The 18,672-nt window shown below is 39.1% G+C and overlaps 1 protein-coding gene across 1 annotated transcript; it reads left to right on the plus strand.

The window, feature by feature from the left end:
* Positions 1–8,005: 8,005 nt before the first annotated feature.
* On the plus strand, positions 8,006–18,610 carry DIMT1 (DIM1 rRNA methyltransferase and ribosome maturation factor). The gene is made up of 12 exons (XM_036887714.2): positions 8,006–8,225; positions 8,445–8,518; positions 9,653–9,739; positions 11,649–11,710; positions 11,790–11,883; positions 11,969–12,018; positions 13,066–13,189; positions 13,323–13,415; positions 14,671–14,735; positions 15,361–15,424; positions 16,530–16,636; positions 18,108–18,610. The coding sequence occupies exons 1-12, from the start codon at positions 8,147–8,149 to the stop codon at positions 18,148–18,150; spliced, it is 942 nt and encodes a 313-aa protein (XP_036743609.2). The 5' UTR covers positions 8,006–8,146; the 3' UTR covers positions 18,151–18,610.
* Positions 18,611–18,672: the final 62 nt, after the last annotated feature.

Raw genomic sequence — 18,672 nt, forward strand, 5'->3', positions numbered from 1 at the left:
AGGAGAATCTTGCTCATAGTACTCAAAGTATAATACTTCTTTCAGCCAAATTTCATCACATTTTTCTGTTAGGATTTAGCACAGTAGAAATTAAGTCTGTAGGTGCTCTAAAATTATCCAGCTCTTTAAAGCAGCACTTTATTTTAGCATTCAGGTTTGGATATTGTCACAATAACAATCATGTTTCATTGTTTAAATCCAATTGAACAGCTTGATATCAATTAGATCTCAATTTGATTTGTTTTTATCTTGCTCAGTTTAATTATAGTCCTTTTTCATAGGAACATAGTGTTTCATTGTCAATGAAACAGTTAAAAGCATAAAATTCAAACATTCTTAATGGTTTTATGACTTTTGAATACATTAAAATTCTGTAAGGAACTATGTTTTATACAATAAAATGCTCATAACATTCTACCTTTATTTTTTATTACATTTCCTGGTACATTTAAAATGTTTATTTCAAGGCTGCTACAAATTTAAACAAGCCTCTTCTCACACCAAAGCAAATGCTACTGTAATTTCTTTTCAACTTTTATTTTCTTATGAACAAAAACTATAGAAATGGCAACACATCAATTGTGCATGTCCAAATTGAAAAACAATTTTTTTATTAATAAAGGAAATAAATATAACCAGACACCCATAAAATTATTATTTTTAATGACTTAGCCATGCACAGCTGAAAGAATAACTCAAGTACATTCCAGCATAAATTACCACGGCTCGTTTCTTTAATGCAGACCCTATCACAGCATCACAAAGTTCCCTAGGACTCATGGATCCATGGGATACCCCATATTGTCTTGCTTCTGAATGTTGCCTTGATACTAACAGGAAATAAAAGGATGAAATCTGGCCGTAAAAATAAGGGATCCGAATTATCAGAACAAGTCCCCTGTACTGATGATGGTAGTTCTCCCCATCTTCCTTATTTTTTATTTTTTATTTTGGTATCATTAATGTACAATTACATGAGCAACATTATGGTTACTTGACTCACTCTATTATCAAGTCCCCACCACATACCCCATTACAGTCACTGTCCATTAGCATAGTAAGATGCTATAGAATCACTACTTGTCTTCTCTGTGTTGTACTGCCTTCCCCATGTCCTCCCCACCCAGTACATTACGCATGCTAGTCATAATGCCCCTTTTTTCCCCTTATCCCTCCCTTCCCACCCATTCTCCCCAGTCTCTTTCCCTTTGGTAACTGTTAGTCCATTCTTGGGTTCTGTGAGTCTGCTGCTGTTTTGTTCCTTCAGTTTTTTTCTTTGTTCTTATACTCCACAGATGAGTGAAATCATTTAATACTTATCTTTTTCTGCCTGGCTTATTTCACTGAGCATAATACCCTCTAGCTCCATCCATGTTGTTGCAAATGGTAGGATTTTCTTCTTATGGCTGAATAATATTCCATTGTGTATATGTACCACATCTTCTTTATCCATTCATCTACTGATGGACACTTAGGTTGCTTCCATTTCTTGGCTATTGTAAACAGTGCTGTGATAAACACAGGGGTGCACATGTCTTTTTCAAACTGGACTCCTGCATTCTTAGGGTAAATTCCTAAGAGTGGAACTACTGGGTCAAATGGTATTTCTATTTTGAGTTTTTGAAGTTACTTCCATACTGCTTTCCACAATGGTTGAACTAATTTACATTCTCACCAGTAGTGTAGGAGAGTTCCCCTTTCTCCACAGCCTCGCCAACATTTGTTGTGGTTTGTCTTTTGGATGGTGGTGATCCTTACTGGTTTGAGGTGATATCTCATTGTGGTTTTAATTTGCAGTTTTTTGATGATTAGCGATGTGGAGCATCTTTTCATGTGCCTGTTGGCCATCTGAATTTCTTCTTTGGAGAAGTGTCTGTTCAGTTACTCTGCCCATTTTTTAATTGGGTTATTTTCTTTTTGTTTGTTGAGGTGCATGGACTCTTTGTATATTTTGGATGTCAACCCTTTATCAGATGTCATTTATGAATATATTCTCCCATGCTGTAGGATGTCTTTTTGTTCTACTGATACTGTTCTTTGCTGTACAGAAGCTTTTTAGTTTGATATAGTTCCACTTTTTCATTTTTGCTTTTCTTTTCCTTGCCCAGGGAGATATGTTCATGAAGAAGTTGCTCATGTTTATGTCCAAGAGATTTTTGCCTATGTTTTTTTCTAAAAGTTTTATGGTTTCATGACTTCCATTCACATTTTTGATCCATTTTGAGTTTACTTTTGTGTATGGGGTTAAACAATAATCCGGTTTCATTCTCTAACATGTAGCTGTCCAGTTTTGACAACACCAGCTGTTGAAGAGCTTTCATTTCCCCATTGTATATCCATGACTCCTTTATCATATATTAATTGCCCATATATGTTTGGGTTTATATCTGGACTCTCTATTCTGTTCCACTGTCCTATGGGTCTGTTCTTGTGCCAGTACCGAATTGTCTTGATTACTGTGGCTTTGTAGTAGAACTTGAAGTTGGGAAGAGAGACCCCCTCCTTTATTCTTTCTTCTCAGGATTGCTTTGGCTGTTCGGGGTCTGTTGTGGTTCCATATGAATTTTAGAACTATTTGTTCCAGTTCGTTGAAGAAGGCTGTTAGTATTTTGATAGGGATTGCATTGAATCTGTAGACTGCTTTAGGCAGGATGGCCATTTTGACAATATTACTTCTTCCTATCCATGAGCATGAGATGTGTTTCCATTTGCCAGTGTTCTCTTTAATTTCTCTTAAGAGTGTCTTGCAGTTTTCAGGGTATAGGTCTTTCACTTCCTTGGTTAGGTTTATTCCTAGGTATTTTATTCTTTTTGATGCAGTTGTGAATGGAATTGTTTTCCTGATTTCTCTTTTTGCTAGTTCATCATTAGTGTATAGGAATGTAACAGATTTCTATGTATTAATTTTGTATCCCACAACTTTGTTGAGATTCAGATATTAGATCTAGTAGTTTTGGAGTGGATTCTTTAGGGTTTTTTATGTACAATATCATGTCATCTGCAAATAGTGACAATTTGACTTCTTCCTTACCAATCTGGATGCCTTTTCTTTCTTTGTGTTGTCTGAGTGCCGTGGCTAGGACCTCCAGAAATATGTTGAATAAAAGTGGGGAGAGTGGCCGTCCTTGTCTTGTTCCCGATCTTAGGTCTCCCCACCCTCTTTCATTTCTGTAGAAGTTCCTCAACTGACTATGCTCCTTTAGTGCAGAAAGTAGTAATTCCCTACCTTCAGTGTGCATCAGAATCTCCTAGAGGGTTAATAAAAAATGTATTTTGGGGGGCCCAATCCTATTCTAATCCAGAATGTTTAGGGTGGGGCTTGGGAATGTGAATTTTCATTATCAGCTAAGTTAGTCTGGTTGGACTACTGTAAGAAAATATCCCAGACTGGGTGGCTTAGACCACAGAAATTTATTTTCTTACAGTTCTGGTGGCTGGAAGTACAAGACCAAGGTGTCAGCAGTGTTGGTTTCTCCTGAGGCTTCCCTCCTTGGCTGGCAGATGGCTGCCCTCTTGCTGTGTCCTCACAAGGTCTTCCTCTGTGCACACCTATCTCTGGAGTCTCTGCGTATACAAATGTCCTCTTTTTATAAGGACACCAGTCATTGCATTAGAGCCCACCCTAGTGATTTCATTTCTACTTAATCACCTTTTTAAAGGCCCTATCTCCAAATGATGTCATATTTTGAGGTACTAGGGATTAGGGATTCAACATATGCATTTTGGGGATCAGGAGGGATACAATTCAGCCCATAACATGTACCATAGTATTTCTGATGCAAGTGGCTCAAGGTTCATACTTACACAAATACCAGTTTAGTCTGTAAAGTAAGCTAGATAAGCACACTCACCACAGTCATTTAGTTTTATGTGGTTTAGAACATGTGAACTCTTCCAGGAAGGTCTTGCTATTTTACTCCTAAAGAAAATTATAATTTGGTTACCATCCTTGTTGTCTAACGTATTTGTCCTCTAAGCAAGGGGTGACTTACTTTTTTGCAGTACAATAGACTATTGAAAGAATGATTGTATCTAGGACACAGATTCACCTATGAGTTTATTGTTAATACATTTTCCTCCCCAACTAGTAGAACTACCTCCTCATTCCCAAACTTCAAGTTTTCCCTGGATTATCCATATGAATTTCCCTAACAAAAACTGCAACCTCTTTCCTTCTGTTGTACCACTGGCCTTGCAGGCACAACTCCTTCATGCTTTCCTCACTTGCTATAGAGTCCAATTGGTTATTGTAGCAGAAACTGTGAGAATGTGAGCCGGCGTGATGTGAGTCACTCCCAGTTTTGTGCCTCCAGGTCTTTGATCAAATCATGCCACTCAGGGGAGCCTTTCTAGATTAGGCTACATAAAATAGCCTTTCCCACCCACACCATTGATCCCTATTTCCTCTGCATCATTTTTTTCTTCACACTTATCACCGTCTGACATAATGTCTCTTTCTCCCCACTAGAATGTAAGCTCCCCTTTGCTTTGTTCACCACTGTATCTCCAGTGTGTAGGAACAGATGAGTGTCTTAAGGTGATCTTGCATTTCTTCTGTGAAACAAAAGGCAAGGTCTTCTGCTGAGAGGGGAGGTGAGAAGGGCAGAGGACGTAAAAAGATTTAAGATTTCATTTTTTATGGAAAACGGAACAAGATCAGAGGAAATTCAAGAAGAGCTGGCTAGGCAGGGTTCAGAACCCAGTTAAATGTGGAGTCCATGTATGTCTCCTACCTGCACGATTGTGGGATGTCTGGCAATTCTTACTGCCTGGAGAGGAGTAGAGAGCAAAATGGTAATTTTGGTTCCTCAGTGACCACATTGCTCCTTAGTGTAACATTTTAGGTCCTTCACAGTGCGACAGGGACTGTGGGCTTAGACAGAATAGGGCGAGGGCCTCCAGAAAGAGCAAGGCGGGATATTTACAGTCAGAGTAGTGAAACTACATGCAAGTGATGCCGGGGTTCTTGTTCACGAAGCCGAAGAATGAGCTTCACAAACACTCAAGGTAGGAGAGCAAGGTACAGGCTTTTATTTAGAAATAAAGTGAGAGGACAGAGCTCCCAGCTCAAGCCAGGAGGGGACAAGAGAGTCCATGGTTGGCTCATTGTCTAGGGGTTTTATGCGCGGTTGAGGATTTTCAGGAATGAGGGTAAAGGGTTAGGGGTGCAGACTTGTTGAGTGGTCCCAGAATGCTCATTCTTGATGAGTAACAGAAGAGATTTTCAGCTCTGATTCTTTCTCAAGATAGCAGTTTTCCTCTGGGAACATGTCAATTAAGACTGCCTACCCTGCCCTCAAGGTGGGCTGGGTTGTTGCCTGTTTGCTGAAGTAAGTTAAGAATCTTACTTCTTAACTTCTTGGGCTGCTTATAATTGGGCTTGCTTACTAAATTAGTCTTTTACCTAGGTTGCAGATTACTTGGTTAGGATCAGACAAGGAAATATAGCACATAGGTATGGTTAAAATAAGCTGGGCCTTTTAGCAGGCTAAGGTAAATTTTATAGTGAAGTCACGGGTTATGCTTAGACACTTTTCTCTATCTGCAGAACACTCAAACATTCCAGGTTAAGTTGTTGCTGGCCTTTTGAGTTTTAACTGATCTCACTGAAGATGTCTATATTCCTAGTCTGGTATCTTTACCCTAGAGAATTAGTGTGACTCTGACTTTGCTTAATGCTTATCACAGAGTTTCAATAGGGACTTCTTTGCACATTGCTACATTGTTCTGACTGTAATTATCTTGCTCTGCTTTTTCTCAGGAGGCCCTCACTACTCTGCCTGATCCCACCGTCCCTGTCTCACAAGGAAACCCTCTACCAAAACTCTGTGTTAAGCATTAAGCTCTAAAGTCATTCTTCAGTGAGATCAGTTAATGCTCCCCAGATAAAGAAGAGTAGCACATGTTTTTATTATGCTAATCATTTGTAATCATGTGTAAGATTCACCTTAGCATGTTAAAGGCCCAGGCCTATGTGCTGTCTTTCCTTCTTAGGATCTGATGAAGTGATTTGCAAACTGGGCAACTAATTTAGCATGCAGGCCTAGTTATAAACAAATAGTAGAAGGCAGGAAGGATTCCACCTTAAAGATAAGATTGCATTTTAACACCCAGGAAGTTTAAGAAGATTCTTAACTTACTCGTTAGTAAACAAACAATAACTCAGCGCACCTTGGGGGTGGGGCAGGTGGCCTTGTTTGATATGTTCCTAGACCAAAACGCAGGTATCTTGGGGAGAAATCAGAGCAGGAAATTTAAGTTAATTCTAAATATTCAGAGACAATTCAATAAGTCCACACCCCTAAGCCTTTACCTGGTTCCCCAAAATGCTCAACTGCCTATAAAACCCTTAGATAATGCACCACGACAGACTCTCTTGTCCCGTCCTGGCATGAGCCAGGAACTTTATTCTCTCACTGTATCTCTAAATAAAAGCCTCTCCCTGGCTCTCCTACCTTGACTGTTTTCTAAGTTCATTCTTCGACTCTGCAAACAAGAACCTGGGCATCAGCAGTAGTGTCTATTTACCTTTCCTCTTGACTCCTCAGCTATACCAAGTTCCTTTTTCTTCCTTAATTTTCTTTGTGTCTTGGCTTTGTGAGTACTGTTTCCTCTGAATTCCCAAACTTCCCTTGACCAACGTTTGTTTATCCTTTAAAGACTTGGCTCAGACATTGTATTTTGGAAATATTCACCAATTTTCTCAAATATTAGCCATAGTGCTATGATCATACTTCTTTTAAAGCACAGTCTTTGGAATACAAAGTTTCAAGACACACCTCTTATTTACTGTATGATCTTGAGAAAAATGTTAAACATTTTGGTCTTTCAGCCTCCTCATCTATAAAATAGGTATAATGATAAGACCTATCTGTTCAAACGTGTTAAATGAGATAATGTACCTTCCTAAACTACCTGGCATATTTATCAGCAAATGGTGCTGTTATAATAGCTTGCATGTCTCCCTCTCTCGACAGAAAGTTCTTTAAAGCAGGGATCATGTCATGTTAATCTTTTTATCCCTAACATTTGACACTGTGCCTGGGACACTGTAAATTCCCCAGAATTGTGGAATAAATTAATGATTAATGGCATGACATAGATAAAGATGCTACTAGGGCATAGGAAATTTTCCCCGAATTAGAATTACAGTAAAGAAAGACCAAGCCTTAGGAACGCACATACTTAATTGCATAGAAGGGCCGGCCTTGGTAACGACAAAACAAATTGTTTTTTTCCAGGAAATAGAGTACACACAAAACAATTAAAAACCGAGAGCCGCTACACCGTCAGCCAAAACAGATGTGGAAACTGTATTCATGGAGCTTTCTGTCGGATACATTGTCCTGTCACAGTACCCCAATACAGACCTATTAACATATCTGCAGCGTCGCGGATTTTTTGGCTTTCTCAACGGAATAAACTTTCAGGAGAGCAATTTCCTATTTCACTTTGAATCTCCGGCAACCAGCAGTGTTTAATACACACAGCTGGAACTCAATAAATGTTTAGGGAACGAATGAATGGCACAAAAGGAAGTGAGGAACTAAGAACCTTTGGGAACTACTACATTCACGGAATTCCTTTGCACAGCCCAAGCAGTGAACTCACTGCCCCAAGGGAGCAAGTTCCTCACCCAAGATCCTGAGTTTCGCACCGTAAATCGTCTGGGGAACAGGAGCGAGGTGCATGACAAAAGGAAACCTTTGGATTTCAGTGATCCCAGACCGTTGCCTGACAGAGCATCAACAGACCTGAAAGCTTTACGCAACTTAAACCTCTTTCACTACGTGCAGAGCTCAAGACCAAAACGCACTCGCAACCAGCTCCGAGAGGACTGGGCGAGAGGCCCCGCCCCAGCTCCATACCAGCCAATTCCACCTGCCAGCTCGGTGGCGCGGTGCCCTCTGGGACCTGTAGTTTCTGGGCCGTGGGCCCGCCCCAGCCCTGGACTACACTTCCCGGTGGTCCCGGGCCACGCGCCCTGCGTCCGGGCCGAGCGCAAAGCCGGTTGGGCAGAGGCGACCTCACCGGCCTGGCGTGGCGCCTGCTGGGCGCGTTAGTAGTATCCGCGCGGCTCGGTGACTCCGCGAGCCGGTTTCGGGCGTTCGTGATCTCACGGGCCCGTGGGTCCGCGTCTGCTGAGATGCCGAAGAACAAGTCGCGAGCTAGCGGCCGCCGCCGCGAGCGGCCGAGGCCCAGCCGGGAGCTGAGGAGCGCCGGAGGTGGGACAGTGGCGGAGGGCTGTGCGGGGCGGCGGGGGCAGTGAGGCCGGTCGGGGCGCGCGTCCGTCCCGCGGAAGGGCTGCCTGGAGCGGGTGTTAGCCCTGCTCCGCGTGCGACGCCGGCGACTCAGCGCGGTCCGCCCCACCACCCCGCTTCTCTGGGACCGTCTCGTGGCTAATTTTATTGGGGAATTTAGGATGTTTTTGTGTTGTCTTCCAGGACTCATGTTCAACACGGGGATTGGGCAGCACATTTTGAAAAACCCTCTCATTGTTAACAGCATTATCGATAAGGTGGGTATGGACGAGCAAAAGGAGAGAATTGTTGGGTTATTGATTTTATCGATTCCTTAACGGCGGAGAGGATGCTTGACGCAAAATAAATGTTCTATAAATACTTGCTAAGTGAATGGAATAATTGTCTGGAATTCATAGGCTGTCTTTGGCGTGATTTATTTTGTGAGTGGATTTCTCCTGACTCCAAATTTTTGTCTTTTCTGTAGGTCATTTACTTCATAGTTGGACATTTGTACTTATTCAACCTATTTCCAATAACTTTTTCTAGACATCATCTATCGCCATTAGTTTTTATTTATTCCAGAGCCCGAAAATATGTCTAAGCCACATGTTAGGAAGTTTGTTGCCCAGAGAAAAAGATTAAATGGTACAATCCAGTGCCACATATAAACTCTCTGCAGTATTCCTCCTATATGGGGTTATGGGTGTTCTCTTATTATAATGGATGGGTTTCATGCTAGGACATGAAATACAGGTGGTGTAAATTACTTTAATGGTTACAAAGGGAGCCTCCTCGAACTGTAGAAAGAACTGTTATATTACATAAAGGATCACATCCTGACCTCACATTGCAAAGTGAGGATTGACCTAGCTCTTTAACCATTTTGACTAGTGCACTTGTAGCATCTGATGAAAGCTATATACCCAGGATACTGCAGCTTTGTGTATACAAATACCCAGTTTTGTGTACAATCTCTTGGTACTCTGCATTCCTGAAACCATACATGAGTTGAGAATTGAGAAATCCTGGTATACTCTCTGTGATTCTCAGACAAGGTCATCTTATGTAGTACTTTCTGGTTTGGACTTAACTGATAATCGAATTGATAACAAGAAGCTATTGGAATCATTTCCAAGGTAGAAAGCAGAATCCCAATCCCAGAAAGAACTGTTCTTGCTGTTTTTCTTACAACTAAGTATTGTTCCAAGGTATGGAGAGGTGTTAGATTTTCACTCACATCTAATGTCAATGACAAGATTTCATTAAGCACATAGATCATAAAAGAATATCCTAAAAATGGAGTCAGAATAAAATCTCTTAACTGAGGACTTTTAGGTAAAGATATTCAGTGATAAGTTAAATGATGTGTTCAGATGTGCCAGTAGCTGAGGTGGTGTGCTTGCTTGCAGGCTGCTTTAAGACCAACTGATGTGGTGCTGGAAGTTGGACCTGGAACTGGCAATATGACTGTAAAGCTGCTAGAAAAGGCAAAAAAGGTAAAAAAGAGGGTTTAGTGTTCTGGTATCAGAAATGACTATGTGAACAAGCTTAGCTGATTTGCAAATATAAATCTATTTTAATTAATCGCTATTATTTTAACAGTGACTCTTGATCCTTTGCTGGAAACTTTTAGAAGATAAGGGAAGGCCAAATGGGTGAAGGTGGCCAAAAGATACAAGCTTCCAGTTATAAAATAACTAAGCCCTGGGGATGTAATGTATAGCATGGCAACTATATTTAATAATAACATATTATATATTTGAGAGTTGCTAAGAGAGTAGATTTTAAAAGTTCTAATAAAGAATTTTGCAAATATGTATGGTAACATGTTAACTACTTAGAGATATATACATATATCATGTACAACTGAAACTAATACAATGTTATATGTGAACTATATCTCAATTTTAAAAAATGGTTTAAAAAAGGAAAAGATGGGATATGTCAGGAAAACAAACCACATTAGATATTTCAATACAGGGAATGGTTATTAGAGGACTGAAAGAGTAAAATGGGAACACTGAGGTATCCTGAAAAATGATAATTACAAAGAGCAGCTACCACTGCTAGGCTGGGGGTGGGAGGTGTACAAAGTAAGGCAATTGGAGTTCCTGGAGTCTAGAACTTTGGAGAAGTAGTTCTGAAATGCTGGAGCATAGGCCTTTGAGATTGGGGTGCTGCCTGGCCGCTGCTGGTACCCGGTGTCCAATTAAATGGATCTATACAGTGCCCTCTGGTGGAAGTAGACAGCATATCTTAAAAGAACTTACCTGAAGAGAGTTTAATGATGAGTCATTAACTAAATGTGGGACTGGGGTTAAGGGAAGCAGTAAGCATTAGTGAAACACCTAGGGACTGGTAACAACAGGGAACAGTTACCATCCAAAGGCCTCAAGGGGGAAAATGAGGGAACTGTGTTTCTGGAGCAGAGAAAGGACAAGAGCCACTTAACAGGGGCCACTCAGCAGAACATGGCCATTGCCAGAACTTCTGCAGGGTAGGCAGCAGGTATTAGGAAATACTCAACCTCTCCCTTGTGCCCTATAATGTTGGTGCCTTTCACTGGCCAGTGCCAACTCAAGTGGAAAGGGCAAGGTGATACAAGGTGATATAGGGTGATACAAGGCTATATCACCCTGCAAGGCCCAGAGAAAGCTAGAGAATGGATCTGGCAGCTGAATAGAGTGAGCACATATATATCTGTTGTAGACGTGGTCCTGGCAGTCAGTAAAACCTCATTTGATACTGAATTAAATTAAGGTTTAGCCTTATCTGGTATCCCTTTTCATTTACATGAGAAATTATTTATGCTCTGTGTTCTGGATCTTAGTAGATGAGAGAAGTGATATACTCATTCTAGGAATAGTTGCTTTGTATGTTTCTAAGAACATTTAGTACACAGACATGTTTATTTTTTTCATCTGTTGAATTACAAAGCATGGATCCAGAAGAGCATGATAATTCTGTCAGTTATTTGGGTGGAACTCTCACATAGTCTGGTTGTCTGCTTTTCTGTGTATTTTGTTTGAAATGATATAGTACAGTTGAAGGAATATATATTTTTTCCTTGCAAGTTTCTATTCAGGGCTAAATCAGTCTGTCTTTCCAACTTGGCCCAGCCCTCTGGCCCAGGCTCAGCAATCCCGGCTTAACTCATCGGGCTGAGCAGCTGCTCAGCTGTCTCTGAAGCAGTGGTGAGCTTGCAGAGGGCTTGCAGGGCTGGGCTGGGCAGACCCAGCAGGGGCTGGATGCTGCTCTTCCTGGGTAGAGCAGCTTACCCGGGTCAGAGTGTAGAAGTGGGAGGAGAAGCTCATGTAAATAAAGGAAGAGTTACTATTGAGGTAATAAGAAAGGACACATTCCATAATTAACCCCCAAAACCTTTCTTTTTTGTTTTTAATTTAGGTAATCGCCTGTGAACTTGACCCAAGGCTAGTAGCTGAACTTCACAAAAGAGTTCAGGGCACGTGAGTATGCATAGTAGAATTAAAGTGCATTTTAATCTCATGAAACACTATTCTTTTTTAACTGCTTTTTCCTTATCAGGCCTCTGGCCAGTAAACTTCAAGTAATGGTGGGTGATGTGCTGAAAACAGATTTGCCATTCTTTGATGCTTGTGTGGCAAATTTGCCATATCAGGTATGTTTTCAAATTGTTGGGAACATTATTTGAAAGGTTTCTCTGGTGTGTATTCCCCAGAAATAACTAGTTAATTCTCTTACAGATCTCTTCTCCTTTTGTCTTCAAGCTGTTGCTTCACCGACCTTTTTTCAGGTTTGTGACAAAAGACCAAAGTTACTGACCAGTCTTAAAAAGACAGAAAGGTTAGGCCATGAACAGAGACAGCCAAAGATGAAAGTTAATTCAGTTGCAGAACTACTAGAGAATTAAGTTTTTAGAAAATAACGATTTGTGTGGAAATCTTTCTCTCCTTATACAGTTGACAGTTATCTGAGGTAGGTGTGGTGTAAGTCCTGCTTCTGAGACCAGACAGCCTTTCCCCATTGTCTAATCCTCTTGCCATTAGCCCAGGTCAGACTTTTTATTGCCTTATGTCCAGACAATTGCCGGAACCTCTTAACTGATCTCTAGCACAATCTATACCAGTGGTTTTCAAAGTGCAAGCCAAAAACTTGGTTATAAAATAGATTTAGTGAGTCATGACCGTCATGTTTTGTAATGACATGGAATAAAATATATGAGGACATTCATTGTATATGGTCCGATGATTATAGTTTAATGAAACTTTTGTTTGAGCTACATATACACATACAGATACAGGTATTTGTGTCCTGGGTTGAAGTGTCAAATGTATTTCTTAGTGTGACTCGTCAAAAACGTTTGAAACTTGAAACCCAGCTTTTCCTCTCCTGTTCAAGAACTTCCAGAAAGTCTCCCAGTGCTTGCTAAATAAGTCCACATTATTTAAACTGTTCAGTCAGGAGGACGCTATGTCACAACCTCCCTCTCCTGCTTCAGCTCTTCCAAAAGGGTGTTTGCCACCCCACGAATAGTTCTGCCGCTGAGCCAATTATGTTTGTTTTTTTTTCCTAGAAGGGGTGATGGACTAGTGCTGATATGAATTACTTAAAATCATCTAATCACTGAGGGCTTAGATTTGCAGGGGGTTAGAGATGCAGCCATTATAAAATGAAAAACAAAGCCAACTTGATCATTTCTAAGGCTGAAAGTGTTCTACCTCTAACCAGCTGGACTAATTATCATTAACCACAGATGTTCCTTTTCTCTATCACCTAAGAAAATTCATTGATGTTAAAACATTTATAGTTTAATCCCTATTCCTTTCTGTTGTCTTTTCAGATGTGCTGTACTTATGTTTCAAAGAGAATTTGCCCTCCGACTAGTTGCAAAACCTGGAGATAAACTGTACTGTAGACTTTCAATTAATGCACAGCTGTTAGCACGTGTGGACCATCTAATGAAAGTGAGTGTTACTGAAATAATGCAGCTTAATTCATCCTTGAGCATTTTGCTGTGCCTTCTGTGAGGAGAGCATATTTGATTTCTAATTTAAAGTTGTTTTTGAGAAAACAGCTTGAACATTTTCTGATGAACAGGTTGGGAAAAATAACTTCAGACCACCACCCAAGGTGGAATCCAGTGTTGTGAGAATAGAACCTAAGAATCCACCACCACCCATCAATTTTCAGGTAAGGTTAAAATACGAGGTCACTCAATGAAGGGAGAAAAAAAGTCCAAGCTGGAAGACATGTGTCTATAGCAGCAGAAAAATACTGAGCCAAAATGTCCAAACAAGAAAACATTATTTATGATACATCCCTGTGAAGTAGATGGAATATAATAATTTGATGCAAAGTAGTTGTGGAAGACCACAAAAGATGATGCAAAATGTTTGCAAAAGGTATAAAGATGAGAATGCTGTTGCATTTTGCTGAAGATTATAGCTATGGAAAACATGTATCTATTTGAATAAGACTTGCAAAACAAGATAAATTGAAAATAGTTGTGTTAGAGTGATATTATGAGTAACACTTTTTACTTAAAATTCTTGTTTTTTCAAATTAAAGGGAAGCAAGCCAGATCACTTGATGTAAAACCTTCCTGCAGCCACTTTGGATAAAACATATTGACTTGTATGGTCAACAGCTAGTGGCAAATGGGGTGGTTTGTCCATTACTCCTTCAAGGAAGGATAGATGTGTTGCACAGGATATATTAAAAAATCATGTCTGTTTTGAATCATATTTTTTGAAAATGATGCTGTCTTGCCAGTGGGCTTCAGCCCCAGGCAAGTTCACTGTGGATTCAATGTGACCAAAGAAATGACAGTAAAACGTTCTTGGGGTGAAAGGGTTACACCCAACTTTATTTCCACAGTGCCAGGTCAGTCACTAAAATCCCCTTCACTCAGAGCAAGTCTGCATGCAGCAAGCCGGTCTCTGACTCTGGGCCTCTCGGCCCGCACAGCCATCCTCTGGGCTTCTGTCCTCGGCGCTGCCACCATTCCAGCCTCTGCTCTCCTGCAGCCTTGCAGCTGTGCCACCATGTCACCCAGAGCACTGGGCAGGCCTCCTTATAAAGAGTCAATAGTGAAGTATTGCCCACACGTGTGTAGTGAGCTAGCCAACCAGGGCCAGGTGAGAATCCTGGCCACAGGAACCTTCACTTTATCCACAGATACTTATATTTAAATAAATGCCATGTTTTTTGTTCAGATGTGAAACATATATATATTTTTTCTAGTTTTTAAAATTGAGAATAAAGTATTTAGTGAGTGGAAAAACCAAGTATACATTTCAGTTTTACATGTGTGTCAGCCAGATCAAGATACAGAAATATGTTCATCACTCCAGAAGGTTCCTTTCATTTTTGTATATTAAAAGACAATAAGCTGGCATAGGCAAGGTTTGATATTTTTTAAGAAAACATCCATTTTCTATTTCAGGAATGGGATGGTCTAGTAAGAATTACCTTTGTTAGGAAAAACAAGACACTGTCTGCAGCATTTAAGTAAGTATTTCACTCATTTATAATGTTTGAAGGACCAGTGCTCTAGGAACTGTGCTAAGTGCTAAAATTTGGTCCTTTGCCTAAACACATACCCTAAAGCGTTAAGGTTATCCATGTCCAAACACATTCTCCCTTTTCAACTTTGTACTTTGGGAGGCAGGAGAATTTAATGAAGGCTAGAGTTGGGAATTGGATCTAGTTTTCTGCAAAACAGGAAAAAATACCAAAAACTGACCACACATCTGCCTAGTTTTCCTTTGGAAAAATGGGGTGATGATGGACCCCTTCTACAGTTGTGAAAGATTCATGCAGTTTTAACTTGGAAAAATGTAACAGCAATGTGGGGGCCCAATGGCAAAACAGAGATCAAAGCCTTAATTTTAGGTTTTTTTTTTTTTTAGGTATTTTGTGGAGAGTCTAGAACTTCTTTAAGAATTTAAGAGATGTTTATGAGGACTTTACTTTTTAAATATAATTAGTGGTTGTTTTATAAGTTTAAATATTCAAAAATTTTTAAATTCCTTAAATTCAACCATATGGAATATAGATTTAATCTTAAAGGAAATTACTTATAGTCTCTGGTGTGGGAATAGTAGTTGTAATATCATTTTTTTTAATGCTATAGGTCAAGCGCAGTGCAACAGTTGTTGGAAAAAAACTACAGAATTCACTGTTCTGTCCATAATATTGTAAGCAAAAAATGTTCCTGTGGTTTTGATTTGTTTTGTTTTAAAATGTCTTCTTTTTCAACTATCACTCATAAGATTCTTAATTTCGTACATTCTAAGGGATCCTTAAAAAGACAGTATGTCATGTCTAACTAGCACAACTTGAACAAGTCAGGGCTGTTGTATATTCTGTGGAGCAGATCAGAAGAACCTTGATTACTCCATTCGCTCCTCTGATAGTAACTAATAGTTGTTTTTAGCCAAGAGATTTAGTTGAGTCATAATTTTCTCAAAGCTTTAGTTAGACATGTGTGGATTGCTCAGCTCAAAATAATTGAATACCATCTGAATTGGAAACATCCCTTCTTGTTGCTCATTTCGCAATTAAATTTCAAGTTACCATTTTCTCATTTTTTTTAATTCCCAGAAATTGAAATAAAATATAGGCTGAATAGCAATTTCTCGTTCTGAGCCTCCTGTCTCTTATTTTCATCTGTGCAACATTTTTTTGACCAATTTTGTGTAAGCACACACATATCCATGTAAAATGAATTTGTGATGTTTGGTAACTTTTTCTTTCAAATTAGAACAGAGAGGTAAGAGCAATTTTTTTTTTTACTCAGATCTGTGGTTTAATGTATCACATTGCTACTTCCATTTTCTCTTTTATGGATAAAGTCATTAAACTTCTGCCTAAGTAGGAAAATATGAAACTTGATTAAGAAAAATCTTTGTGTGAAAGATATAATATTTTCAAGGGTGGAAAGGTCATCTCTTTGTGGAAAACTTGCTAAAATGAAATTTGTACCAAGAAAATGTGAGTTGTTTTGAAAGGAATTACAATTGCTTTAAATTTAGTTGACAGCTTTTTGTGAAGCCTCAAACTTACATAACTATTTCAGAATTTTAAAGGAAAGGGCAGTAATATACATGATTAACTCAGGATCCTCTTGAGTATTTGGTGTATGCTTAAGAACAACTGCTTAACTAATGAGATCAAAGTCTTACCTGCACAAATAGGTTCTCCAGACTGTCACAGATAAAGGTGATTGTTTTGATTTACTGAACTAAAAAAAAGAGTCAAGGTGACTTCATTAAAGATTTATTCTGAATCTTACATTGATAGATAATACCAGAAGATTTCAGCATAGCAGATAAAATACAGCAAATCCTAAACAACACAGGTTTTAGTGACAAGCGTGCCCGTTCCATGGACATCGATGACTTCATTAGGTAATTACATTGTTTATATTTCTCTACTGTGACACCTTCAGATTAGAGATTTATTAAAGGCTTTTAAGTGGTATATAACTACCTGCAAGTTATTGCATAGCACTTCCATGGCATGGAATAGTATTTGGTGTAGAAGACGAGGCTAGGTAGCTGCAGCAGAGTAAGTATTTTCTTTAAGCACAGTAGTAAAGAACAGTCTGAGCCTGGAGATGGCCTCCATGTCAGTGTATTGTGGTGTGTATGTACTCCTCCCCATCAGCCCCCTCCCCCAACTTCCATTCAGCTAGTTTTAATAGTTTGTTTCTTCATAGTAGCCTGTAATGTAGAAGAATCATACATGTAGTTGGATCTCATTCTTTTATTAGGAATAGCTCTTGTTAAACAGATCCTCAGCTGGAATGTCAGTTATAAACATGTCTGATTTTCCTTTCTAACTGATATAGTGATAAAGTTAACTTGTGTAGACTGAGACAAGTTCTAGCTTCCTAAAGTAAGATAAGAGTGTCTTAATTATCTGGGCAATGTAGACCAAAATTTGTTTTCCTTGGATTAAGCAAGTAAGCTATCTAAAAGCAGAGTAAGGCTTTGATTACTCAGATAATTACTAACCTTGTGCTCGCTGGTTTTTGTCCCTAACACTTTCATTTCCTAGTAAGTTGTCTGCAGTTTTTGCCTGCTTTGCCAGTTCATTTTTAAAGCTTCCATGTTCTAGGTGCTGAATGAAAAATGAGGGTAGATTGCTCCAGAAGTCATTGGTTTGACTTAAACAGTACCTACAAGAAATTGGGTTTATATTTTATATTGGCAGACTAGCAGTACTATGGAGTCTTTATTAAATGTTAATAAAGAACTTCAACATTATTCATAAGTACCTATGTTCCTTTTTCAGACATTTTAACCCATCTAGATCTGCACTGTGGGCCATCCTGAAAAATATTTCAGGTCTAAATAGTTAAACATTTTCCTTCATCCTCACTAAACTGCCTCAAGGATATGAAATATACACAGTTTACTAACTAGGATATGCTAATTACATAGGTATCCAGAGAAAAGCTATTTATTTGTATTTAATTTGAATCTCTTAAACAGTGAGCTCTGCAAGATAGAAAGGACATGTAAGATTGGCCTTTATTACTGTAATTCCAAATAGCTTCTTGTTCACTCACCATGCTGAAATGGAACAAGTGATCAATGAGCTCTTAGGCCTAGGATAGTGGAGGTCTAAGATCATTTTAGTCAAATTCATCATAATACATATAGGTTATGATAAAAGAGGCACCAAATGATATGGTTTTAACCTGTCTTATAAATTTAGTTGAATAATAAAGTTTCTTTGATGACTGGTGTTAGGAGTGGGTGGGCTTTGTAGATATGCTGATAAGTTTGTTTTAGAATTCATGGTATAGGAGCTATGAACTGTTATGTGCTACTTAGCTTTTCAATAATTTCTCACTTTGGTTTCGTTTTTCAGATTGCTACATGGATTCAATGCAGAAGGTGTACATTTTTCTTAGGCATCTGGAAAAGAATTTTTTAGACTTAAGAAACGAATTTTATATTTTTAATAATTTTGAGAAGGTGAACAATACTTTTGCTCCACTGGGGCACTATGTGCTTGACTGTTTTTAATACTATTGTCACCACTTATTACTCTGAATTTTTAAGGTGGTTAAGTCAGTCAATTCTTCTAAGTACTCAGAAGTTTTTTTTTTTTTCATGTAGAATAGGGCAGGGTCCAATCCATACATGATGATCTTCGAGAGCCACAGACACAACTTTGCACTTCTAACAGTTTATTGTGTGAAGATGTTACTCTTCTGTTACCTCTTACTGTGAGGACCTCTTTGGGCCTTCATTAGGCCTTTGTCCCTCAAGTAGTAAAAATGTTAAAATATATTTAACTCAGTCACATACCCCCCATACATACCATTTCTTCTTTGTATTCATGTGTATAGTAAAAAGTTATTTTTAAAATGTCTTTATTTTGCTTCTTATTTTGTCTGTTTATTCTGTACAACCCCTTCAGCTATCCCTAT

Source organism: Manis pentadactyla, chromosome 2 (assembly GCF_030020395.1).
Source record: "Manis pentadactyla isolate mManPen7 chromosome 2, mManPen7.hap1, whole genome shotgun sequence".
In the NCBI taxonomy this organism is placed as follows: domain Eukaryota; kingdom Metazoa; phylum Chordata; class Mammalia; order Pholidota; family Manidae; genus Manis; species Manis pentadactyla.